Source organism: Aythya marila (assembly GCF_965140915.1).
Source record: "Aythya marila genome assembly, chromosome: 4".
NCBI lineage: Eukaryota > Metazoa > Chordata > Aves > Anseriformes > Anatidae > Aythya > Aythya marila.
In genome coordinates this window covers 74,540,583-74,566,552 of record NC_139045.1, presented here as the reverse complement: position 1 = coordinate 74,566,552, position 25,970 = coordinate 74,540,583, and the positions used below count along the sequence as shown (strand labels likewise).

The window sequence follows — 25,970 nt, the reverse complement described above, 5'->3', positions numbered from 1 at the left end:
CTGGGTAAACTCCTAGTTACAGTACAGTGGCAGGAAATAGGGTAACAGTGAACTTCAACTCTGCTCTTCACTAGGCCATCAGAATCCTGGTGTTTGGAAGTCAAAGATGTCTGTGCAGGTACTTCTGGCCGTTTTGTGTTGGGCAAGTAAATGTTTTCAGACTTGCACTTACCAAAATAGCTATAAATATCTGCAAACCTGCTGTAGTTTTATTGTTCTTACATTCTTCCTTATGGGAAACTCTTTTATTCCCCAGTAATAAAAAGTAGCTGTGGTTGGGTCCAACTCACAATCTCAGAAGGTAACACATTGAATTTCTATGAATTTCTATGAATCCGTGAATTTCTGCTTTCAGTAAGTGTTCCTGAACTGGCAGATCCTTCAGACCTGTTTGTTCTTTTTGTAACGAATGTTATCTGCACAAATGTTTTTTTCCTTAGCTTTTCAAAATCAGTAATGGACCAATTCATGAACGATTACTTGGAAGAAGCCAACCGGGAAATAGAGAAGTACAACAGAGAATTAGAAGAACAAGAGTATCACGATCTCTTTGAGCAGAAGACATAAGCACATGTATTCTGTGGATTTCTGAGCTACCTACTGTCAGTAACCAAAAATGCTGTTGTCCTTGCTGGTTAACTAGAAAATTAAGTGAAATGTCAGTTTTCAGCACTCCTTTTAAAACTAAGAGATCATTCCTGTAAGGTTGGCATTTTTAATATGGTAACTGCTTAGTTGTTTGTATTGTCAGGTTTGCTTCCACTTCACCTTAATTCCAGACTGTAAAAAGTGTCACCTGGAATCTCTGGCTAGCAGTGGAAATTTTGTTAAAAGAAGAAAAGCTGGAAAGGTGTTCTTTCCTAGCAGGTCAAAACGCAAGCATGGATTTGGTCCATTGTGCGGATGGTCAAACAATTTCAGTCTCTTGATGTCCCCTGAAACATGTTGCACAGAAGCATAAAAGAGCAGTGGTATACTTCAGCTTGTGGGACTGGGGGATGTTCCTAAAGCGAGAAATGGGGGAATGTCCCAAAAGCTCTGAAGAGTGCCTAACGCTCCTGCTGTTAGGGTGTTCCCAAAGCGAGAAATGAGGGAACGCTTCAAGAACTCTGAAGAGTACCTGATCCTGCTGCTGTAAGGGTGTTCCTAAAGCGAGAAATGGGGGAATACATAAACCTCTGCTCTTTTTCTGAGGGGACAGCGTGTCTCAAACCTCTGCACAGTTTGAATCTGCGGTCAAAGTTTTGACATTTTAAAGAAAAAGACATTTATGCATTTCAGGGTGAAATGAGAGGTGGAGATATCTCTCTTCCCAGTGGTGTTATAGCAATTCAGGTCATATTTTCTAGAATCTGTAACTTGTGATTCTTTAAAGGATTATCTCTGAAGGATTCTTACTTCAGTAGTAAAAACTAAGCAGAGCAAGAAACAGGGAAGAGTATGAAAAGCCAGGATTCTTTAGCTAAAAAGAATTGCTCTTTGTGAAAAAGACTCACTTCCAAAGGTAAAAAAATATCAAAAGGTGAACTTGTAATAGGAAAGAAGTTGTTTGGGAAACTTTCAGAAAAATTTGCACCCAGTAACATCTCACTAAACTGATGCACTAGGTTTTAATTACTTGCACCAAAACCTTTACAGTTATTAAATGATACTGTAATAGGGATTTGGGCAATTTGTCCTGTAACTTAATTCAGTGCAATTTTAAGTGAGACATCATAGATCACTGACTGAAGGATTACGTGGTACCCCAGCAGCTACTTAAACAAAATTATTGAAGGCTTATTGAGTAAGCAGATTATTGTAGCATGCTATGTGTTCAGAACTTAGTCAGGTGAAAAAAGTCCAAGAGGGATTTTGATTTTCATATTCCTTTGCTTTAGGAATAGTTCAGTCTTTTAATACAACTGCTGCCTTCCTTTTTGGTGAGATGTATACGATGCAGTAAGAAATCAAATGAATTATTTCTTAGAGCATACTTAAAGCACATAACGTGTCCACTCAGTCTCTTTTTGTGGGAGGAAAATGAGATTTAAATCCTGCCATGAAACCTAAGGCTACATACCATTTTACGCCTTATTTAAGAAAGATATTTTTTACCTTTGGACTCTGAAATGGCTGAAACTTCAGTAAGGCTGTCAAAAACTGCAATGCCTTGTAGGTAGAGTTTCAGTTCGTGTTGCTACTAGCTGGCTCGGTGCCTGCGCTGCGATGGTGACGCAGCACAGATGTGGAATTCCAGGTGCTGCAGACTGGGATATAGGTGTTGATAAGGTTTCGTTAATAGCTTTCCTACTAGATTTAAAAAAAACTGTCTGAACTTTTTTTTTGCACACCACGAGACTTTATAAACTACTTGTATCCTTTTCAATTTCATTAAAAGCCAGCGGTTAGTTTGTGTGTCTAGGCTTTTCGGGGTAACCCTTATTACAGGTATAGAGCATCATGATAAGGCTCGTGAGTTTATCTATGCATGGCTATACTTTAGTCTTAATATACTGTAGTGCCTGGTAGAGAAATGTAGCTAGCAGTGGATTTGGGGGGCAAGCAGGTGTTTACAAGCTAAGTACAGTTGGCTGCATGAAACTATAGATACCAGACCAGGATTATCAGAGTGCAGAATTCTGGAGGTAACATTGCAAGAAAAGGGGCATTAAGAAATAAACTTTGCCAATAAACTTAGTGTAAACCCCGCGTGCTCCTTCGCAGTACACGTTAATCTAATCTGCAAAGCCATATTTCTAGGATAGCGGTGTGACAACGTGATGGCAGGAGAAACACCATTTTTGCAGAGCCCACGGGCACTCCCTTGATGCATGGTCTCAGCTTGCAAGTCAGTAACAGTGTAGTTAAGTGCAATTGAACGATAGATGAAGATACTGTAGCTGATTTTGCTCTGCTGAACTCTTTTTAAGAACTCCAATTTGTGCAGCTCTTGGAAACAGCTGTTGATGGGGCTAATTCAGCTGGGGCTGGCGTAGCAGCTTGCAGTTCCAAACGCAGTGCCTCATGAACAAAAAAAAAAAAAGGAAATAAGCGTATCCAATTGGCGTGCTGCTGTGCAAATTGAGGTGTTCTCTAAAAACTGCATCAGAAGAGCTCCGAACAAAGGCCTAGTATACTTATATACTGTACTGCATGCTATATGGTAATAGCTGTGTATTTTGAAGACCTTTCACCATACTGGTACTATTTCAATTAATCTATTTTGGTATTGAAATGATTTGATTACCTCAATTTTTTTTTTTAGTTTTTAACTGTGACTTTAAAACTGAAAAATTACTGAAATAGTGAAACTGTGACAATGGTATCCTTTAAACATAGTAGTGCCTTGCAGACGATGCCTTTTATGCACGAAGCGTAGCATAAACGGCCATCGTGGGTTGTATTGCTTGCACCCTCTTTTTTTAAAGGAAAAAAAAACGGTTTTGGTGAAAGGACTTAAAATTAACCTAGCGGAGAATATTAGCACAAATGGTTAAACTGTTAAAAGAAAACTCTTTGAGGACTAAAACGTATAAATGCCTGATGCTGCTGATAGTTTGATAGCAGTTGCTGATTCTTTTGGAGTTACTTCTAACAGTCAGCAGCACTTTTTTTTTTTCTTTAGAAGAGCGTAACTTTTGTACTCTGGTCAGAGAGATTTATACTGTGTCAAACCCCATCTGTAGGGCAAGCTGCTTTCCTCGCTGTTTTGAAGACGAGGTAAGGATTGAATTAAAGATCTAGTTTTGAAAATTTTTTAGCTACTGTAATAATAATTAAAAATAAAAAAAGCACCATTTCTAAACCACAAATGTTTGGATACAAAAAAAGTGCCATTACGCTGTTCCATTATGTTTTACTGTATTTTGACAATTGGTAACAGTAACTTTGTGTCCAGGCATTTCTGAAATTGGGAAGAAATGCTGAGAGTCCTCAAGGGGTTTACGTGCTTTGCTGACCCTCATGGTAGCAGGTTGTGGTGTTTTTTTATTTTCCCCTCGTGGAGAATGAGTGTGATCAGAAGTTACTGAAGTTATAGGGAGAAAAATGTGATAAACTTAAGAGAGGAACACTTGCAACTTGGACTGCGCTGCAATCTCGGAGTATTTTATAGTAAGCTGTGCAATTTGGTCTTAGTCCGATTTTACACTTTGCAATTAAGGACCGATTGCAGGGAGCGTTTAAGTTGCATGAAGTTCCCTAATAAGTTTTTTTTATTATTATTTTTTAATTGAAACTTTTCTGAATTTGCACAGATTTAAGCTCGGGAATACTTTGGTATTCTTAAAAGGGAAAAAAAACGTAACTAGTATAGTGAATTGTGAACTGTGAGTTGTTAGAACTGCATCTTTGATCTAATTTTAGATTGTTTGAAAATGTACCTCAGAAAGCCAGTGAGAAATTGCTTCATTTTCACACACGTTAGATACTAATGTAACACTTCTCACTTTACAATGTGCCAAAATTCACTTTTATACTAGTTCTCAATGCTTTAATATTTGCAATTTTAAGTTAAAAACTTGTATTTACAAACACTACTGTAACTTCAGTTAAACTGAATCGTGTGATTGAAGCTTTTTGCCTATTGTATTTATTACACAACTTGATTCAATAAATATAAAATTACCTTTCCATTTATTTTTGTATTGTTTTACATGTTTATACCTGCAGTTTGTGTGACTTTTACACTTGTAACTCAGATGTGATGGAAAGAACCAATAAACCGTCTCCATCTGCTGTCTGTCTTTGACTTCTTTAATAAGCTCATTAAGCTTGAATTTTTAATCATTGAAGTTTCCTTTCAAAGTAATTAGTTTTCTGAGAAGAGAAATGCAGAAGATCAGAAAGGTGACTGGTTCATATTTAAACTAAAATCGAAAGATTTAAAGAAATTGTTGTTGTTTTTTTTTTTTTTTTCCTAAGCTGCTATTTTATCTTTAGATGTTCTTACATGGAATTTTAATGGGGTAAAATTTAAAAGCAGTTGTAGGATGAAGGAAGTTAATCAGCTTCATTCCTGCCATCCAGTCCTTTAGCAACTGTATGTCACTATAAGTAGATAGTTGTGTGTACATGAATGCAAGAGCTGAATCCTGCTCCCAGTACTCATAAATGAGGGAGCTGCTTCAAGACCAGCTGCGGTTGATGTAAAAATCAAGCTGCCATTGAGAGGGCAATCCCACCTTACCCTCCTTTTTCTGCTTCAGTCTCTGAGTGGGAGGCTGTGCACAGGTCAGGTCACTTTGCTGATTAAAACAAGTCTGCAATGATTTGTCTCAGGTTGTCAATGCTTTCTTGTTTTTATTTTTTAGGATAGTTTTGTGTTATCTTTTTTATAATCAGTTCTAAAAAAAATGTTAAATTCAGCCTGTTTTGCTTACTATAGGCATGCATGCAAGAAACAGCAGCTTCTGCTGCATGGTCCTTTGACTAAAATCCAGCAATTTACCCTTGCTTTGCAGCTGGTTTGGGGAAGCATGAACTCTTCCACTTCCAAACGCAGTTGGACTGCATCCACTGCTTTTCAACTGCTGAGTCCATTCCCTTGACTTGCGGTGAACAATTTCCCCATCATATATTGATGGTCTGAGAGAGGCAGCGGTTAACAATTCAGTATCAGACTGCAGACCCCACAAGATCATTCCTGTGTTACTTTTAGAGTGGTTGGGCCCTGTTCTTAACTAGTTGTGGTCATAATCTTTCATCACAAGCCTTCGGGCTATGTCTTCGTGCTGGCCAAGCAACTAGGAGAGTTTCCACCATGCCTTACAGTGCCATTGCTCCTAAGACATTCCCCAAATGCAGGCACAGTTGCTGAAGGTCAATGCTTCCTTTATTACTTTTCTCAAGTATCTTGAGCATAAAATGGAGCTCTGGGACAAGTGATGAGGTGTTTGTTGATGGGGGATTTCTGGAAATGACCATCCTGATACCAAAGTATTTGGCTTTTTCCCTAGAGAAAGCACATCCCTTACTAGGTCCACTGAAAGCGCTGGTAGAGACCACTGGCTTACCTGTGGTCCCATCCATGAAAGTATAGAAATAGAAACGTTTGAACAAATGTTCAAATAGAGGAAAATCTCTATCCCAAGAACCTTTAGCTTAAAACTTTCAGAAAATGGTGGTGACAATGGTTTCTGAGTCAAGCAATACCCCAGCAGTACTTTCCTGGGGAGAGAGGCTGGGGTTTCAGTCTGCTATTTTGGCCATTAAATTCCTAAACATTTACTAACAGCTCTGCAACCCTGAGAGATTTGGGGTTTCTGTTAAAGTACTAAGTTACATCACCAAATATTACAAGGAAACAGCATTTGGGGAAATTTCCTGGTAATTTAACTTGGGAATCGAGGTAATCTAACTTGGGAATCATCTTTTCTGTTTTTTGTTTTATGGGATCAGAGGAGATATCCTGACATCTGTGCCTTCACAAAAATAAACTGCAGTAATAGCTTTGAGAAGGGGAGTACACATGGCACAATTGTTTTATCTGCTCCAGTTTTTGAAAGCCTTTGCTATCCTCTGGGGAAACTGGCTGTGGTGACTTAATGCAGGATCTCACCCCTTGCAGTTCCCACTCGCTGCCCAGCCCCTTTTTACCCTCGTGTTAGGACCTAATCTTCAGCTCTCTTCTTCAGGCTGAGATGGTTGAAACGTCTAGTTATTTACAGCCAAAACTTCAGAGGGGGAATATGCAACACATATAAAACGTGTCCTCTTATGAGCCTGTAACTTCTGCTGTCTCCTTTTTGTAGGAATGAAATACAGAGGTCAAAGCCTGTCCCTTCTCTGACCTAACTCCTGTAAGAGGCCATGTAGGTGCATCACTTTTTACCTATTATAAGTGACTTATTCTTCTTCTCGACTTTTTTCACTTTATTCTCTACTTACCCTGGAGCAGAATCAAACCTGAAGTCTAATGTATATTTACTCTTCTCATGCTGCTGTTTAGCTTCAAGGATGTGGTTCGGATCCTTGTTCCAGTCCCCCTAACTGAAGGACTGTCTTCTTTCCTGCCCTCCTGGTGAAAGGAGGATCTGTGAGCACTGCCGTGCATCTCCCTGCTTGAGAATGGGGCTTTAAGAATGATTAATGAAATTTATGAATGATTAAGAAATCATGATGATACAGTAAATTTACTAAGGAAGTAGAGAGGAGAGTTATATAGAGAAGATGGTCAAGAAATGCTGGAGGATAAAGTGGAAAACCTAAAGGTAACGCTGAAAACTAAGGTATGGATAGAGGGACTTGAGCTCCTGTCAGATGAGCAAGAAAAGCTGAACGTGAGGTTGGTGCAAAGCACCTCTGACAAATCCTTGTAGCTCACTGGGATAGCCTGGGCTCTTCTGGTGACTTCTGCTCCCAAAAGAAAGGCTCCAGAAATGTTGGAGACTGATCTGGGTGGGTGAAGCAGGAACATCGTGTTCCTTTCCTAGTAGGTGAAGAGCAAATACCTCACGTAAAGCTTGAAATGCTTTGATAAGGTATAGTTAATGGGGTGCCTGCTACATGAATTTCTTCTCCTAAAAGAGATGAGCTGGGTTTCCTTACCTGACTAATCACATCCCTTGAGTCATGGATTTTGCTGCTGTTCTTGGCTCCCTTTCACGTTTTGGTGAGCCTGGTTGACTTCGGTGAGCATCCACAGAGGTTTCCAGTTCTCCTTGGCTTTTTATGAGCTCATCCACCATCCAAGGTGCATGGATTTGGAATTTCATAGCCTACGTGTCTGCGGACAAATGGTGTCTTGTTAGCTTTGCAAATTGCCAGCCTAATTAAAGTAATGAATTCACAACAGGAATTGCATGAAAATGGAGCTCTTGTTGATTGAATAACCCTGGGCTCGGCTCCTATTGTACACTTTCAACAAGGTGCTTGTGGGATCCCTCCTATTGAATTTGCTTAAAATAAACCTTCAGGCTAGTTTGATGTCTTGGTAGGAAAGAAAACACCCAGTGGGCAAGGCCTGGAGGATTTCAATAGCTTTATTGCTCCAGGACAGACAAAAAAAAAAAAAAAAAAAAAAAAAAAAAAAAGGCATGGAAAGTAAAATCTGAGTGACCCATTCATGGCTAGGAAATCATTAGGCACACAATGTATTGTATAGATCACTGTAAAACCGCCTGACACGAGTAAAACAGGAAATTTATAATAGTTAAAATTGAGCCTTCGGTTAACCCCACCAAAAATCTCCTATTTTTCTGTGTTATCAAAGTTAGTTCAATATTTGCTTTATATACATCCTGTTCCGGACTTTGATTCCTCTATATAGCACACCTTCCTGCCTTCTAATATCTGATTTATTACATAACCCTTTTTCTTCTGAAGCTTTTGCTTCGCCTGCTTTAACTCTTTATCTTGTCAGCCCGAGAGCTGCTTCTGGTCCTTGCCCCCCGTGCTTGCTGTGTGAAGCCCTGGGGAAGGAATAATCGAGGAGCTGGCAAAGAGGGGAGGCTGGAAGGGATGAGGTAAGGCTGGGCAGCGGGGTCTTCTGGAGAGGGAGACAGAATAATTGGGGTGACTTGGGGATAATTTAAGGGGGCAAAAAGTCGGAAATTGGGTGGGTTTGTCCTGAAGCCAAGGGACAGCAAATGTGCAGGGTGTGCTCAGCATCGTGCTGCCAATGATTGGTGCCTTATATCGTAATAACAGGAGAGACAGCAGGTCCGTCAGCCTCTTCTTTCCTAAAACCTGATGTAGGGTAGCGAGGCTTTGCACCCTCTCCTTACCCTAGTGCTGGGTTTGGCACCACTGCCCTAAGGCTATTTGCAGGCTTCACCACGCCGTGGGGAAACGGGGAGGAAGCGCTTTGCTCGGGGTCAGAGGGGATGTCACCAGCAGACGGGGAAGGTCCCAGAGGCAGGTTTGATGCCGAAAACTATTGAAAGATGTGTTTCCTGTGCAACAATAGAGAATTTTGTCGTATTTCCCCATGGAACCTCTTGAGATAAGGGCTGAAGTTCATCCTGTACCAGCAGACACATCCCTTCTCCCTTTGTTGGCACGAAGAAGGACACAAAGAGAATTTACAAATTGCGGTGCCTCCCCTATGCCTTGTGCTGTCAGAGGTGACCTGCCCCTACTCAGCCTGTTCTGTCCCACATGTACCACCAGGATGATGTGCATCTGCCTAACACGCATCCTCACGTGCACCAGTGATTACCGATGCTATTAGATGTTGCCTTGGTGGGAACAGAAGATTTCTGCTTTGTCTTTTTGGAAGAAAATGAAGAATGCTGTTGCTGGGAGAGGATGGTCCCGAGTAAGCCAGAAAGAGGAGTCAGCAGCAAGGAAGCATCTTGCCCCAGCTCAAGTTGGCCAGGAGCTTCCTGCGGTCACTGCAGATTTGCATCTTCAGGAGTTAAATAACTCTTTGAATTATGCCAGTTTTCTTTTTCTCCCCTCACCCCCCCCCCCCCAAAAAAAAAAAAAAAAAAAAAAAATCTGCCAAAAGGCTATGTTGTCCCCCTGATCAAAGGTTTGCCCCTGGCAGCAGGATGTGGTGATGACACAGCAGGGCTGATAAGAGAAACATCTTCTCAAAGCAATGATTTACAGCTTTCTTCTCTCTGGCTGCAAGAGTAAAGAAATCGTTTTAGAGGAAAAGTTCCCTAAAATAGGCAATGTAATGGCTCAGAGAAAGGTCAAAGCAAAGGCACAAGCCAGCACCAGTCTGGGGATGGGATGCTGTGGGGAATGTGGGAGAACAAGGTGATCACAAGAAGAGGGGTGTTCCCCGTCCCATCACCCTGTGTGTTGTCTGTCATCTTCACCTTCCTGCGACTGTCCTTGCAGGCAGCATTGGCATTGCTTTGGCTCTTGAGTCCTCTCAGATTCCTTTCCCTAGCAAATTAGAGGGTTTAAAGCAGTGTGGAGGGAGAGAAGGAATGCAGGGAAGGATGAAAAAGCATCTCGTTCATCCCCATTGCCCCCATGGGAGGTCTCTGCTCCTCTGAGCATCCTTCAGCCTGCTCCCTGGGGCATCCAGCCACGGAGATTTCCACCTGATAGCTGAGTCTTGCCTTCTTCCTCCCAGTACAAAGCTTTGTGTGTTGTCTGACTCACATCTTTCTTGTATGACAGAGCTGAACAGGGACTCTAAGAGGGGCTGGGTGCCTTTTGGTACACCCAAGCAGCTTGATGCTTACCGATGTCTCTTATCAATGTCTACAAATGTTGGGGGGCTCCTCCTGGGAGAGCTGCAGCAGCCGCCAGGATGTGGGGCTGGGCACCCTGCTCGGGTCCTGCCCGCCTCAGCCTGTCTGTGGCTCAAAGTCCCCACCACATACAGCAGCACAACTCCTGTCCACTAATAACAATCCCTCCATTTCCACTACTTGCAAATTACTCATAGAGTAGCCCTGGAATGACATCACCCATGGAGATTTGGGAAAGGTGGTGTGATCCCTCTGAGCCCTGGTGATGGGGCAGTGCATCGGGTTTTGATGTCCTTGCTGGGGGCCTTGAGGAGCACCACAGACCGGCTTCCCTCCACCTTCAGCGTGAACAAACAAGCTATTGTTTGATTCACTAACGAAGTGGAAATGTGCTCCAGATGTGAGGATGTTGGTAGAGATCTGACACAAAGATGAGAGCAGCATCCCTGGAGCGAAGAGGGGCAGATTGTCCACAGCGAGTGAGGTATGGCTGATTTCTAGGGGTCATTGATGAGGAAGTCACCTTCCTCATCACGTATACATTCATTCCTCTTGTAGGAATTAGGGCCTAAAACAGCAAACCCAATGGGGCTGCTTTGCTCGTATTGAGAAAGAAAGGTAATGGGATTCACTGCCAGCAGCACTGCGGTGTGCAGCATCAGTCTGGTGGGAGCATCCCTTGGTGGGGCTTTGTTGGGGTGGATGGGATGTCCCAATGCAGTGCTGAAGGGCAGAGCTCATCTCCAACAGGAGGAAGGGACACCAAAAACATGGCAAGGCCAGGTGTCTGATATCTAGGAAGGGTTTAGGGCATTGGGAAGCAGGATGAGCCTATTTCACATGGTTAGAGTTATGGGTTTTCTTTATTCCCACTTCAACAAGACTCAAACTGCAACTTTCCTTCCTCACAGGTCTAGGTGGCAGCCCGCTACCCAACACCATGGGACACAGTAGCAGAGGAGGGCCACATCAGTGTCATCCAGAATATGTTAAACTCTGTCCTGAACTTGCCAGTCCCTCTGGGACACACGGAGGAGTTCACATCTCGGAGAGCTTCTGATTCAGCTGGCTTGCAGACAGCGCTGAGTTCACCCATCTGCCGCTTTCTTGGCAGCCGGTGAGGAGAGGAAAATAACGATCGTTTTCAATCAAAGTTTAATGTGTGCAAAAAGCAGCCCGGAGGATTCCTTTGGCAAAGCCTGCCGCGGGGGAAGACAGCCACCAGAGTGGGCCAGAAAGGCATTCTCCCCCTGCCCTGGGTCAACCTCTTTGCCATGAGCCAACATTTGGGATTATCTGCAGCAAGTCTGCCGTGGCTGAGCTCTTCTTAGCACAGAGGAGCTCTCATCCCTTTTCTGCCTTCAGTAGTCCTGCCCGAGCTCTCATCTGATATTTCAAGCAGTTTGTGCACTGCTGCAGACAGCCTCCAAAGGGCTGCCCCAGCTTGGGTCATGAACCTGGTTGTGGGGTGCATGGTCTTGTGCTGGCCCAGCAGCTCCCACATTGCTTTCCAGGCCAGCAATCTACACTGCTATCCTTCTTACAGCATGCTGAGGAGCAAATCTGTATTTTCTTTGTGATCTGGATATTTGAGAGGTTTTATATTTATTAACTTCCCCTGTTTTTCTGTTCTAGACATGCAGTTCTCCACACGATGCTGTCGCTACCCACATTCTCCATCTAATCCTTCTCCCCAGAGTCCCCTCCCACAAAATGGTTTCTGGAAGTTTCCATGCTTGTAGGTGAAAGGGAAGCTTGTTAATCTGAGGGATGCTCTTAGCTTCATATGGGAAATACATTCATAGTGCATTGCCTTGAGGCAGCCCTTGAAGGGTTAACTAGTACTCATGAAAGATTTTAGCCTGCAGAAAGCTGGTTTCAACCCATCAACCAGATATTAATATTTTACCTTAATTGAAGTTATTATTTTTTTAAGTCTCTGTAAATTGGAGTCTTTCAATTTGTTACGTATCATATGCAACCAGCTTTCCTCTTTCATTTCTAATGGAAGACAAGGGACCTGTTTGGAAAGAAAAGCCACTGAAGCTGTGGGAATTATGGCCAGAGATTCAGTGTACAGCCTGCTGCCACCTTCCCTTCACCGACAGCTTTTGCTGCCTGGTGGCACCGGGGCTGCTGGAGGTTGCCCTGAGCTCCTCCCTGGGGATCTTGTCCCAGTGCCCGACCACCTCTGGGTGCAGACCCTTTCCCTAGCACCCAGCCTGACCCTCCCCTGTCCCAGCTCCATGCCATTCCCTCGGGTCCTGTTGCTGTCCCCAGAGAGCAGCGCTCAGTGCCTGCCCCTCCGCTCCCCTGTGAGGGAGCTGCAGGCCGCCATGAGGCCTCCCCTCAGCCTGGGCTGAACAAACCAAGGCAGCCTCCATCTTAACCTTTCAAGGCGGTCAAAGAGAAAGCAGTGAGGTTGCCGAGGATAAATCTGCTCTCAGGAGCAGAAAGTGAAGCCTCCAAGGCAGCTTTCCCCCCTCTGCAGTGCATGTGAAGACTCCTAGCCCAAATGTTGTTGCCTCCCGCAGGAGGAAAGCAAAATCACGGGGAAAAGATCTCAAGTGAGATTTCCTGAAGGGAAAGTTCAGCTGAAGGAGACCCCAGCTTGGCTGTACATCTGCTGTGGGGCACAGGGTGGCTTCACATTGGCCTGTGAGGATATTTGACAGGCACTTTGGATATCAGTCACCTGTAGCCTTCCACACACAGCCAGGTCTGGAAGCATGGCCTCTGCTCAGAGTGGGGGAACCACGCTGCCTGCCCCTTGTTTCAGGCTGCCATTTATGTTCCAGCCATGTGGTGGCTGTCACGGCAAAGATCTCAGAGCTTTCCCCCCAGATGATGTCCACCAGCTCAAGGAAGGACTGTGACAGGGTGCAGCTATTCCCCAAACCCAGCGGGACCACCCTCAGGGCAGGATGAGCCCCTCTTGTGGGGTGTCCCTCCAGGAATCCTCATTTACCCCTATGAGCTGTGGGTGCTTTCATAGCAGGGCTGGGTGGGCAGGGATGCCCTCCAGAATTCATCAAACCTGCATCACTGCCTGAAAACACACCAGGTTTTCTGAGGACAATACCCCTTTTATCGGATCCCACTCTCGAGCTGACCCTATGGAGGATGAAAAGATGGGGACAGCCTTGATTCAGTGTGATAATCCACGTCAAATCTCTTGAGAAACCCCAAAATGTGTCTGAAGTCATATGCGGCTGCAGATCCCTGCATGGAGCCCTTCTCCGCATTAGCAGAGCATAACCAGGCCAGGAGCAGAGGTTACTCTCTGTTCTGCTCCCAAAGGAAGATAAAAAGAAGGTAGGAGAAAGAAAACAAAGGGCAAAAGCACAGCTGTTTCCTTGCTTCTGTTTTTCTTCTTTGACAGCAGCTATTTTTGGGATCTGAGCTATGTTTTGTTCCCATTTTGAGCTACCTGAAATGTTCAATTCAGACTGTCTTTGGACATGGCTTCAGGGAAAAAAAAAAAAAAAAAAGGAAAATTAAAAGAAATGAAAAACCAGCTGATTAGGCACATTTCTAGAAAAGAGGGAAATAAAAACTGAATATATATGTTATACAGGAGCTAAGACTGTGATACTAACATGACAGCCATCCTGGCAATCCCATTTTGTGATACCACAGGGGACCAAGTTTCCAAGGAAAAAACATTGCTGGGGAAGAGAAACCTAACAACAGCAATACAAAATGTCCTTTCTGCTGTGTTCTGCTGCCTTGTTAGCTCAGTTCTTGGTAAGGGGAAAATAAAAATATACTTGTGTGTCCTTGGACTTTAAGGCTAGGGTTATCCAGCCTAATGAGGAGGCTTGTTCACTACTGGCCCCTTTGTTGCTGCTTGAGGTCTTCCAGCCCCTTTCCTTGAGGTTCATGGGTGCTCAGCTGAGCAAAGCCAAGAGCTGTTACTGAATTTGTCCTTGTGCCAAAGAACAAGGATGCACGTGTTCTTCTCCAGCCAGCTAGTCAGCTTTGCTCTTAATCCATCACTGGCTATGAGGAACCTCTTTAGGATCTCCTTTGTGCAATCTGCAGTTCAGCTCAGGAACTCCTCGCTGTGTTCTCTTGGGGGTGAAGCCATCCATGTAAATGTGTCCAGAACGGCCAGTTTGTAGAAGAAATGTTCTATCGAGCCATTAAGCAGAATAACGAGGAGTCAATATTTGCACGAGGCATGGCAGAGACTTCAGATTGCTGGAATCACAGAATCATCTAGTCCAGCTGTCCCCCTACCACCCATACTGGCCACTAAACCACATCCCTAAGTACCACATCTACCCTTTCCTTAAACACCTCCAAGGATGGTGACTCCACTGCTTACTTCCCTGGGCAAACCTGTTCCAATGCCTAATTACTCTTTTTGAGATTTTTTTTTTTAAATATCCAACAGCCAGAAGAGTAAAACAAGGTGACCATCACTGCATGGTTGTAGTCTTTCCACCAGCACTTCTTCTGGCTCCTGCCTGATCTTGGTGGACCCTTGGTGTGATCCGAGGGAGCTGTTGCATCAAAAAAAACCCTTATGACAAAAAATTGAATTAACAATATGGCTGTAACAGCCCAGGTGGCCTGGAAATAGAAGCCCTGGCATGAATCAAGAGGAGTTTCCCAGGGCTGGGTCACCGTTCCCAGAGATGTTGCAGCAGGGCCTCAAGGAAGGCTGGGACAACACAGCTTGTCCTAGGAGATGCTGCCTCCACAGGCACTGTACGAAGGCTGCCATCCCCTGCAGCACCTCACCCCAAGGTACCTGCTTGTTTTTGTTCCTTGTAGAGGCCACAAAGTCTGTCGAGAGGGACCCATCTTCAAGGTTGAGCACAATGGAGCCCTGCTTCATCTGAGGAGCCAATGCACTGCCAAAGGGGGAGGGGGAATATTGCTTTCTTTGGGAACAAAAAAAGCCTAACACAACACAGGAGCAAAACCCAAGTAACCTTGGTTACCAGAGTTTTATTTGTGGTAAGCAGAACGGCTGATAGCAGAAGTCCCTTTCTTATGTCTGTACTGAGTACACACTGTACCCAGGGCTGGAGAACAGCAGAGCCAGGGCAATGAAGACTTTGGTACAGCAAGTAAAAGTGTTGGAAATGTGATGTCATGGTTTTAGCATCACTCCAGTGCTCTTGGCAACTCTCTGCTAAGGGGTTTGTCTCTTAGGTACAATAGGAAGTTGTTCCTTCTCTCCTTTGTTCTTGTCCAACTCGTGCCCCATGACAATTTGTTTTTGCAGCCCTAGAGATGAAACGTCTTTGGCTACAGTCACGAAAATGCTAACAAGGTGTCCATGGTTGGATAGCTTTGTAAAATGGGTTCGTAGCTTAAATCCTTAATAATGTGGGATTTGGGAGATATGTTTGCCTGGTCCTTAGCCTACCCAGGAGCTAATCTCTCAGTCCTGTTGTTATAGAAATGCCCTTTGCAGCTTTCCCACCAGCTTTCAGTTCTGGAAGTCCTCCCTCCTGCTGGGTAAAAAAATGCCTGCTCATCACTTCCTCCCTTTTTCTGCAGGAAGGGGAGCTTCACAACCAGAGTAATTTGTGCAATTTCCTTGGTCTTCAGAGATTTTCCAGATTCATCTTTTCCACTTAGCTCTGTGTTATCAGTGTTGCATTGACAGTCTGGAGAGGACAGCACCTCTAGCAGGGGGTAGTTTACCTCCCGTCCCTCTTGTACCCCAGCCTGCAGAGGCACAGGACACAGCTGAGCTTGCTCTGCAAAATATTTTTAACCCTCCCTCCTCCCAGGCAGGTCTCCAGGGACTTGCTGAACAAGGATGATCTCACTTAAATGTCTCAGGTGGCTGCATGAAAGAGCTTAGCTCTGCTTTGAGACGCACCCTTCTTACATACATTCTTCTTGTCTGTACCCATTTTTTTTTCTTGCACTTTTGCCATGAAATCCCAGTTGTCAGACCAAAGAGAAAAAGTTTGCAATTACCCTTGAAAGTGGATAATGTTTCATCTTGCTGGGTTTTGAAGACACTTGGGCAATGCAAGGACTGTTTTACCAGCCACGTTCTCTGACCTGATGGATCAAAATAAAGCAGTTCTTACGTTGTTATCATACTCACTGTGGGACTTCTCTGATCACAAGCAGCCATTTCATCTGGTCTGGTCTTTCGAAGCCAGTGAATCCTACCCCAGTACACATATACTGATATCCCCACAGATTATCTTACCCTCAATACATAAGCTGTAAAAGTAACACAGGACAAAAGGGCATCCAGGCTGCAGATGGGCCAGGCTGGTTCATGGTGTGCATGAACACGCAGAGCACACGTGGTGCATGTGTACAGCCATGACCTGCTCCAAGGGTGGCAGAAGCTTCATTATATTGTCATGCTGACTTGTTGTACCACAGCCTCAGCATGATTTTGTGGTGTAGGAAGCTCATGGATGCTAATGGATACTGAGGATACAACTCATCCCAACTACAGCATGCACTTAGGAAGACTTTAGCTTCTACCCTGGTGTCCTGATGTTCGTTTGCTGCAGTCTGGCAGCTAACTGCACATTCACATACATTTCTGGAAATTCCTACACCTTCATTGCCCCCAAACAAAGTCACTGAAGGCCAAACACAGGTTGGAAAGAATGGTCATCTCAGGCTTTAATAGCACCGAAGCAAAGAAGCACAACAAGGAGCCAAAGAAAACACAGCTTGTATAGCCACTTCAATGATACAGACTCACTGGATAAACTAAATAAATATGAACACAATTCACACTAATGACAATCTTAACAGGGATATAGCACAGGGAAATATGTAAAGCCAAAGAATTTGGACACAGTGTTTGGTTGACATCACATACAGCTCCATAGAGGAAGACAAAAACTCACTCCAGGCTCACGGGATCCCAGAATGGCTGGGGGCAGAAAGATCTCCGTAGGTGATCTGCTCCAAGTCCCTATCACAGAGGGACACTGCAAGCAGGTTGCCCAGAAATGCTGCTCGGGTTGGTGACTGCTGCCTTACCTTGCTCAGGAAGGTTTTAGTCCAGGGGGTTCATGTTCAGCTCTTCCTGCTCTTACCTGCTTTGATTTTGGTTGTAAAGAAGCCTCTCAGCCAAGAAGGCTTGTAGAGCTGGGTGCAGCCTCCTGGTTTTGGCTGTCCACAGCTCCGTGCATGCCTGGAGGCCTCCCAATGACTTTTTGAACCAAGTTAGCTCAGAACTAGGTGTGTTTTGTAGCTCCAGGTATGTGTTGTAATCTATCTTTACCTAATTTAATCCTGATGGGCAGAGGGAGTGAGAGGAGGAGAGACATACGGGTTTGTTCTTTCGCTTATCATTGTGTTTTCATGAGTGATGCTTGCTCCAGGGCTGTTATTTTTGGAGAGGTGGTGCTCGTGTTTATTGTGAAGGCACTTAGAGCTGGGGGTGCAGGCTTTGAGGTATGTAAATCTAAATAAGAATGACATTTAAAATAGGTTGCATGCTATACCCAAGCATGCATAGAGAGGAAATATGAGTAGATTGACTTCAGATCCTTGAAGTGAAAAATTCCCCGTGGGAGTATCATTAAAGTTCTCAGCACCTCCAGGTAATTATATGCTGACATAAATTGTTTGGACCCCAAATCAAGGTAACTCTAATCTGGACCTCATTATGATGGATAAAGAGGAGTTAATCACTGGGCTGGAAGCTGGATTTTCCCTGGGGGCTCACGATCATGACCTGCCTGCTTAAATCGGGCAAAGATGGGACAGTTTCAGCTCGCAGTGTTTGCACACGCACAGATACGTAGAGTGGCTCAACAGGGTTAGAGGGGCACAGCTGAGGAGAGTTAGCAGCAAAGCTGGCTGAAAAGGAAAAAGAAGACATGGAAAGGAAGATGGCAATGGGAACTGAGAGTCGTGTCTCTTGTCAGTCATTTTCGTTTGCCAAGCCAAAATTCTGCCACAAAGTTATAAAAAAAAAAAAAAAGACTTAGGGATTGAGCTCTGCAGATTAAAATTTCATGGCCAGTGCTATCCATGGGCAATGCAGCTTGGAGGAAATCTGGGAAATTGCCCAGCAGCATCCCCACTGCTCAGGGAGCACGACGTGGTCAGAAGACTATTGCTCATGAAGTAGGGGTAAGTCTGGAGGACAACTCTGAGTGCCAGCAGCTTTCGGGGCTCTGACCCTCGGGGCTGGGCTCTGGGTTGTCTGCTCAGCCTCACAGGGAACAGGATTTTTTGTTGTGTTTATTCTGAAAGACACAGGGGGGAGCTGAGGCACATTGCACGTCTCCTTCCCTTATCCATCCGAGTGGATGGCCCAATGTGGACTACCAAAATATGGGGCAGAACAGGAGAATCCAGGGATCTGTACTTCTTAAATTGCTTTTTTAAGTTCACAGGCAAGAGTTTAGCCTGTGTCTGCTGTAGGTGCTTCCCTTCGTTCAAAGCAGTCCTTGTGCTTTGTTCTTCAGGGGGCTCTTCCAGCACATCAGCGTGGTTCCAGCGAGTTTGCTGTCAAATGCAGACCCTGACACGATATCTATCTACATTGCCTGATTTCCAGATCTTGAAAAGTTTCAAATCTATTTGAATTTTTGCTACAGGTGAAATTTAAATTGCTAGACCTGAAGAAAGCAAACGACCCCCTCCCCTATCTCTTGTGCAGCATCCAAAAATAACCCACGGTTCTTCCGTATTGCAACCAGAATCCCCATTTCAAGCATCACTCCACTGCAGGCACGGAGAACTATTTCCACTGTATATCTTCCAGCCCATGCCCTCTAAATTTATCCCAACAGTGGCACCGCTTCGTGCACCAGATGATGCAATTGCAGTTTTTGCCTTTTTCTTTAGATTCTCACAGCGTGTTTTCTTCCAACAAGAAGTGTCATCTGTTCTCCTGGATGCTGCGAGGGCCCTGCCCGGCGTTGCCGTCTCCTGTTTATGGTGCCTTGCAGCATCTGCCAAAGTTTAAGAGCAGTTGTCTGCGCTTTCCACTCTGCGGTTAGAAGCTTTGGCTACAGAGCCACTTCCTTGCCTGTTCCCTCTCTTAATTTCAAACCCTCGGAGCTCTTAAGTGTGTATCTACTTGTCATCTTTGATAAAGAAGACCTGGAAGATGTTTTAAAGACATGGCTGATAAAATGCAGCATCTCTTTCCTTCCTTTCCCCTCTCCTCTGCCCAAGCACAGGTTTCCTCTGCGAGGAGGTCTTGGTTGCTTTACTATATATTTACATTTTTAAAATCTTGCTACCATCTGATGCTCTTGGCTCCAGCTTGGGCTCTTTTCTGTTGTTGTTGTTATCCTCTCGAGAGAAAGAAACTATGCGGGTTTCCAAGTTCTTGAATAAATGTCAAATGAAACATTCCAAACAATTATTCAAGCTGGTAATAAGCAGTGAGACATCCTTCCTGTAGAGAAGCTGAACAATGGTTTCCTCTGACAGAAGCAAAATATGAGGAGCCTTCCATATGTTGGTACTGATTTGAGCGGCGGCGAGATCTCCGAGTGGGATAGGAGGCCCCAGCAAGTATCTGGATATCCTGCGGGAAGAAAAGCTCTGCGTGTAACACCCAGACTCCCCCCTGACATGCCATAAAGTTCTGGGAGATTTCTCCACGTCTCCTCAACATCCTTCAGTTTTAAGAGCTTGTGCTTCCTTCCCTGGCTTCTCAAACCCTTCCCGGCGCGTTACCCCGAACACCCCAGGGAGGCAGGTGGGCCACCTCCCACCTCAAACCCCAGGAGCACCTCCAGGGAGGAGCAGTGCTGGCTGAAGCTGGCCGCCAGTCTGATCGTTGTCCCCGCAGCCCCACTGAACACGTCCCCTTCCCAAACGGCGCTGGGGGCGAGCTGCAGCACCGTCTTCTCTTGCCCGAGGACGACAGCTTTGTGGGCTTTTGGCACCTTCACCCTGAACCGCACCCAGCTCTGCTCCTGCAGCACGCCCGTGCGCGGCTCCAGCAGCACGCACCCTCTCCTCCACAAGCTGTAGACCTTGGGGAAAGGAGGCCAGCAGGGCTCGGAGAAGCAGCGTATGATATAGTCACAAATATGGGAGAACTCCTCATTGTCCTTGCTTCTCCCAAAAAGCCCCACTTTGTACACACCCGGCTCGGGGAGCATGACGCACACGCTGATTTTGGACTTGAGGTGGGTCACCAGCACGTACCTCTCCAGGGGGTACTTGCTGCTGGCAGTCACCTTGTCCTTGCTCAAGCTGGCCATCACCTCGACGTCGGCGGGTGCGTGGAAGGTGATGTTGCACTTCCCCAGCTTGGTGGTGATGATGGGGGCCGAGTGGCTGGGGTTGGAGAGGCCGTGGCTGCTGGAGCTGAGCCCGCTCCCGCAGTGCAGGCTCAGCCCCGAGGGGAAGAGCTTGTTCTGGTTGACGGGTCCCGAGCAGTGGAGGAGGAAATTGGCCGCGTTCCTGAAGGTGGTGGTGCCTTCCACGTCTTTCACGAACACGGAGAGTCGGTAGTAGCCCTGGAAAGGGCAGAGCACGTGGCAACTCAGTTTCTCCTCCTCAGCTTGAGCGGCCAGGCATTTCTTGCTCAGAGCAGCATCTAGATCCTTATGAACCAGCTCGTACGTGGCAAGCAAGGCTCGGGATGTCTGCAGGGTCAAAAGCAAAGTTCCCTGGGGGGCAACGAGCAGCTGCCCTTTGTAGCTGCTGTCCTCAATGCCAAAGTCTCTCACCTTTTGGTGGAGGCCCCAGAAATGAAAAGGGTTTTCAGGCAGGGTCTCCCCGTTGCGCGGCTCCGGGCACTGAATCCGATAGGAGCACACCCAGTTGTAAGGGCCCTGGGAGTCGGCGTGGCGTGCGAAGACCATGAGGTCGAACAAGCCCTTGGTCGGGGGAGTCACCTTGATGGTCACGCTGTTCTCAGACACCACCATCATCCCGTGCGCTGCTCCCGCGGCCTCTCCGGTCGCGGTGCCCTGAGCTTTGGAGAGCTGGTAGGTGAACTCTGTTGGGTGGGTGCTCCCCAGCGTCACTGCTGCCTCCCCACGGGCTGTAGGAAAGTGAACAAAACGCCTTTTACAATCCTTTCATCAGAAGTGTAACACATTCTTTTCTCAGCACAAGATCTGCAGTGTGGACCCAGCATGGACCTCATCTGTGCAGGTGATGGAGACCCAATTTTCCCTCTCACTTTCCCTCCCTACCTGTGGACAGACCTCAGTGAGATCCTTCCTCACCTTCTACCATTTTTTTCCCCTTTTCTGAGTAAATTGATGATACCACTAGATCTAGAGAGGAAGAGGATAGGTACACATATTTATTCTTTGGGTCTCAAGACACCCAAAACTCAGTCAATGTCCCATATGGAGGTAATTATTCCATGGCTTCTTGAGCCGCAGTCATTCCTCTAAGCTGCAGGTCTTGTACTGTGGTGTCAAACCAGCAAAGCAGCTGGGAGGATCAAAATTTTCCAGCCTGGCTGGTAGGAGATCCCACAACGCTGCCACATTTTAGGAATGAGTTTAATTTTTTCCATAATTATTACTATAATATTTTTCTAAAATTTGGCCTCGCCATAAATCACAAACATCCACGAGCTTCTGGTTTGGCGCGTGCCCTAGCTGGGCAGGAGGGGAGAGGAGAAAGTGCAGAGAAAAGATGCTTTGGCACTGGTACCTGCTGGTGGTACCAGGGTTGGTGGATAAGCTCGGTGGCTCTTTCCTTGGGATTTTTGCTCTCTGGGGGAGGACTCAAGCAGGTTTCTCCTTAGGGCCACCATGCAGCACTCAATACCTCCCTGGTAGCCAACTCACTGCCCCAGGCAAGGCACAGGAGATGGCTTTAAGCCAGTCTGAACCCTGCTTTGTACCCAAAAATGAAGCACGGCCATAGGAGGTCACCATGGAGGAGCAAAGTCACTGCAGTCCTGGTGTCACCACTCCCTGCGTGCCACGTCTTGCTTCTCATAAACCCCTACCCCAGTCAGGGAGAGCATTTTTGGTGCAACAAACCCTCCCCAGGGTTCTCCATCTGCTCCTAGGCATAAAGGATAGTTGGTTGATTCTGCAGTGGGGAAGGGACAAGGTTTCACAAGCCTTGGTCCTGAAGAAGACAGAACCATCTCACCAGCAGGCTGCTATCAGCACGTGTAGCCACAGGTCCTGGGGCAGCCTGGCTATAAAACCCACGTTTAAAGGTATTTTTTACCCTTTTTCTCTAGGTGTAAATGAAAGCATGAAGAAAAAGAGCCACGGAGAAGGAGACTTGGAGTCCTTTTGCCCTTGGAGGATCTCAGCGTGCTTCCCAGCCCCTGCCACTGGCACGCAGACCTACTGAGATGCATGCTCAAACCCACCAGCATCAAGGTCTGTGCAAATCGAGCCTGCTCTTCATTACACAGGGACCCCGAGTGCCCGAGGGGGACTCATCTCCTGTCCCGAGCGTGGCTGCTCCGCGCCGTCCCGTCCTCACCACAACATTTTTGCTGGAGAGAGGCGAGCCCCGTACCAAGCGCTGGCACCCCGCGGGAGCCCACGGCTGGTATCGGCACTGGCGCTGTGCACAATGTTCATTTGTTTGGGGTGCTAACACAAAATGACAAAAGCCTCCAGTTTCATGCTGAAAAAAAAAAAAAAAATCGTCTCTTGCTAATTATTAGATTACGAAACATGTTTCATAATCTAATGAATAATGGGGGGGGGGGGGGGCTTTTTCTTTTTTTTTTTTTTTTTCTTTCCCTGTTTGAATCTGGATTTTTTCATTGTTTGCCCCAGAGTTCTTTTTTGGTAGGTCGAAACAGAGATGTGAAAAGAATGGGAAGGCTGGGTTTTATTTGTGCCTTGCCTGTTAAAGCTGTGACTTGGCTCACACAGTAAGTGCAAACAATTCTCTCCTGGCAAGTGTTCAGTGGAGACATTACTGATGACAGACTTTATTAACTGCAGGTTTGCTTGTTATTAAATTCTCTCTATGCTAGTTTCCGAAGCTGCTGGCCTGGCCGGCTGCATCGTATTAGGATCTTTAGGAAGAAAGAAAAGAACAGAACATTGTATGCAGCGGAGCCAGCGATGATGAGATAGGGAAGCCAGCAATGCGTTTTGCTTTGGGAAGAGGACCCAAGGAGATAATTAATGGCTACATTTAAAACAAACATTTGCTTGTTTTATTGAGTTAATTCAAGCCATGAGATTCCTGGTTTTCAGGGAGGCCAGGTGAAGCTGGGGATAGGTTCCCACGTCAGCGCACTCAATGCTGCAGGAGGTCAATGTATGTTGCATTAATTGTTTGGGGGAAAAAAGCCACCATTAAAGTACAGGCATGTTTCTAATTTCTCAAAGCCTTGTCTAAAAGTCTTCTCTTCCCGTCTCCCACCCTCGCTATTGTATCTACAGCATGCCACCAATGACTGCTTTTCCATACACAAAAGTCTTACAAAGTCCTAATTCCATAGGACTGAATGCCTTCCATCACTGCGGGCACCAACCCTGATGGCCCAGGACACCTTACCAATTAAAAATGATGAGTTTTCAGAAAACGGCTGCCAGGTATTTCCTGAAAATCAGGTCCCTTTGCAAGGTGTCCCACCTTCAGCTCTCATCAGATAGTGATTTGTGGAAGGAATCTTGGCTGAAAGCTCGTAAGCATTTTAGACAGACGGGAGCTACTCAGATGCAAGAGAGCAGGAATCGATCCACAGTAGCCAAAAAGGAAAAAGAGATTTTGCACCAAGGATCTTGAGCATTTTTGCCCTAGGATTGTCTGAGATGTTTAAGATGCTGGCTTCCTCCCGCTGACCTAGATCAATACAATCATAATTTTGCGTCAATGAAAGCAGACATCTGGTTTGGTTCACAATCTGGGTTTGCAATTTGGTGTTTTAAGCACACTCCTCTCTCTATATGGCGCTGGCTGTTGAGGCTAATGGCAGTAGTTAAACTGTTCAAGCTAAGCCCAAGAATACAGTTCTTTCCCTCTGCAAGATGAGACATTCACTGGGAGGGGAAAAAAAGTTGTCCTTTTTTTTTTTTTTTTTTTTTTTTTTTTTGTCCTAATAGGAAAATCTCCTTTCATCTCAGTTTTGGAGGAAACAAAAGCAAGCTGTGCCTGTAGCCCAGGTCACCCAGTGATTTTTGTGGCTGAGGGAGAGGCGTTCATCCAGCCAAGGGGTGCAGAACAGCAATGTGGCTGGGATGTGCCAGCAATTTTGCTCCCCTAACTTCTCTCCCCAGGTACGTTTTGGCTCACAGCAGCCAGTGGCCCACAGGGACCCAAAGCCCCGAGCTGCTGTTGGGCTCCATTTCTTCGTCTTTTGGCTATCAAAAACTGGGGAAAGGGAGGAAAGAGGATAACAAAATACTTATTTTTCCTCATTCTTCCCTTTGGGCTTTTGTACCACAGCTAATGATGTTTGGTGGGAGGCCATGTTTTGCAATTTATCACTTTGGCATGCAGATAAAGGGACTGCTGGTGCTATTGATCTCCTGCTTTTCCTTTGAGGCTGCAAACTCTGTGTTATTTGGTTGTGTGCCTTGGGGGCCTCCCTGGTGGCTGGGGCCTGAAAGGACTTAATCAGTCTCCACCCCTGTATTTGCTACATAGGTGCTGTATGGCCTGTGCTATGGTTAAAGACCCCTCCTTGGTGTGCTCCAAGGTCCTGCAGAGGAGAAGCAGCACGAGATCCCTGCATAACAGCACTGACCTTTCAGCTGTTCCCAATTTCATTTGATTTTCCCAGGCTGCTTGCTGCTCAAAAGGTGAGCGACAGCTTGTCTTGGCAATACCCTAGCATCCTGGAAATATTGGAGGATTTCCTTTTCTATGTAAGTAAGAAAATCTCTCAGTTGAAAGCTTTCTGCTGGGCCTTGTTGTACATTCATTTTCTGTAAGTCTGACAAGTGCCCTCAATAGGATGTTGCTTTATCTTCTATCTTGCTCTCCTGATAAAATAAACTGCAGGAGAAATCTGTATACACTTAGAACCATGCAAAGGAACAGATGTGTAACGGGTATCTAGGTTAAAAAAAAATAATAATAAAAGAAAATCATTTTATATCTGGCCTGAAAAATTGTCAGAAAAAAAATACAATCAAGGAAAAAACAGCTCCACCCCCATTCGTTTTCAGAACCTGAGACGTGACCATTTCAGGCCATGTTTTGTCTGGGAGTCTCCTTCCCTAGCCTGTGAGCACAATGAGGATTGTGTCTCAGGTATCTTGAAACTATTTTGCTACTGTTGGTGAATTTAGATGGGAAAAGCCAGGCACAAAGGGACTTAAGTGATTTGGCTCAATTAGCTATAATTTATGAATCCTAATTCCCAGTTGACTAATCACAGTATCACACAATGGCTGTGATTCCAGAAATTGCTTAAATATGTGCCTCTGCTCTACTGGATGTTAAACATGTGCTTAAAAATAGACAGATGGGCCACTTTTGAATGAGAAATATTATCCTCGATTCAGACTTGTTTCTTAAAAGCAAGCGAGCCTGGACGTCACTTGGATTTAGCCCTTGCTTTGTATTTACCTGTTCTGAGGAGGGAAGTGTTTGGAGAAAGGAGGGAGAGCTGAAGTCTGAAAAACTCTGAGGTTTTAAAAACCCTCTGCTCAAAGTCTTCCCACGAGATGGGGTTCTGCAGGAGCTGCCATTCGGGGTCCTCTGGCCAGTGGGTCTCAATGAAGTGCTCAGGGTCAGTAAGGAAGAAGAAATCATCGTGCCTGCAGGGTAAGAGGAGAGGACACCGTGGAGGGTACAAGAAAACCTTTAGCATATGGGAAGGGAGCTTCCCCCACCCCAACAGAGCTGCACCAGCTTCAGTAAGGGAGGACTGAGCTCTCACTGAGCATTTCACTCCTATGCTCACATCCCACTCCAGGAATATGCTACCGAACCTCTGACCGTGTTGGCTTTGCTTCT

General features: G+C 45.6%; 1 protein-coding gene across 1 annotated transcript in view; it reads left to right on the top strand.

Moving 5' to 3' along the window:
* Positions 1 to 4,713, top strand: part of DNAAF9 (dynein axonemal assembly factor 9) — a 72,196-nt gene extending 67,483 nt beyond the window's left edge. Inside the window, exon 37 of the mRNA XM_082760177.1 lies at positions 455 to 4,713. Coding sequence (XP_082616303.1) covers positions 455 to 567 — 113 coding nt within the window. The 3' untranslated portion in view covers positions 568 to 4,713. The remainder of the gene's footprint in view (positions 1 to 454) is intronic.
* Positions 4,714 to 25,970: the final 21,257 nt, after the last annotated feature.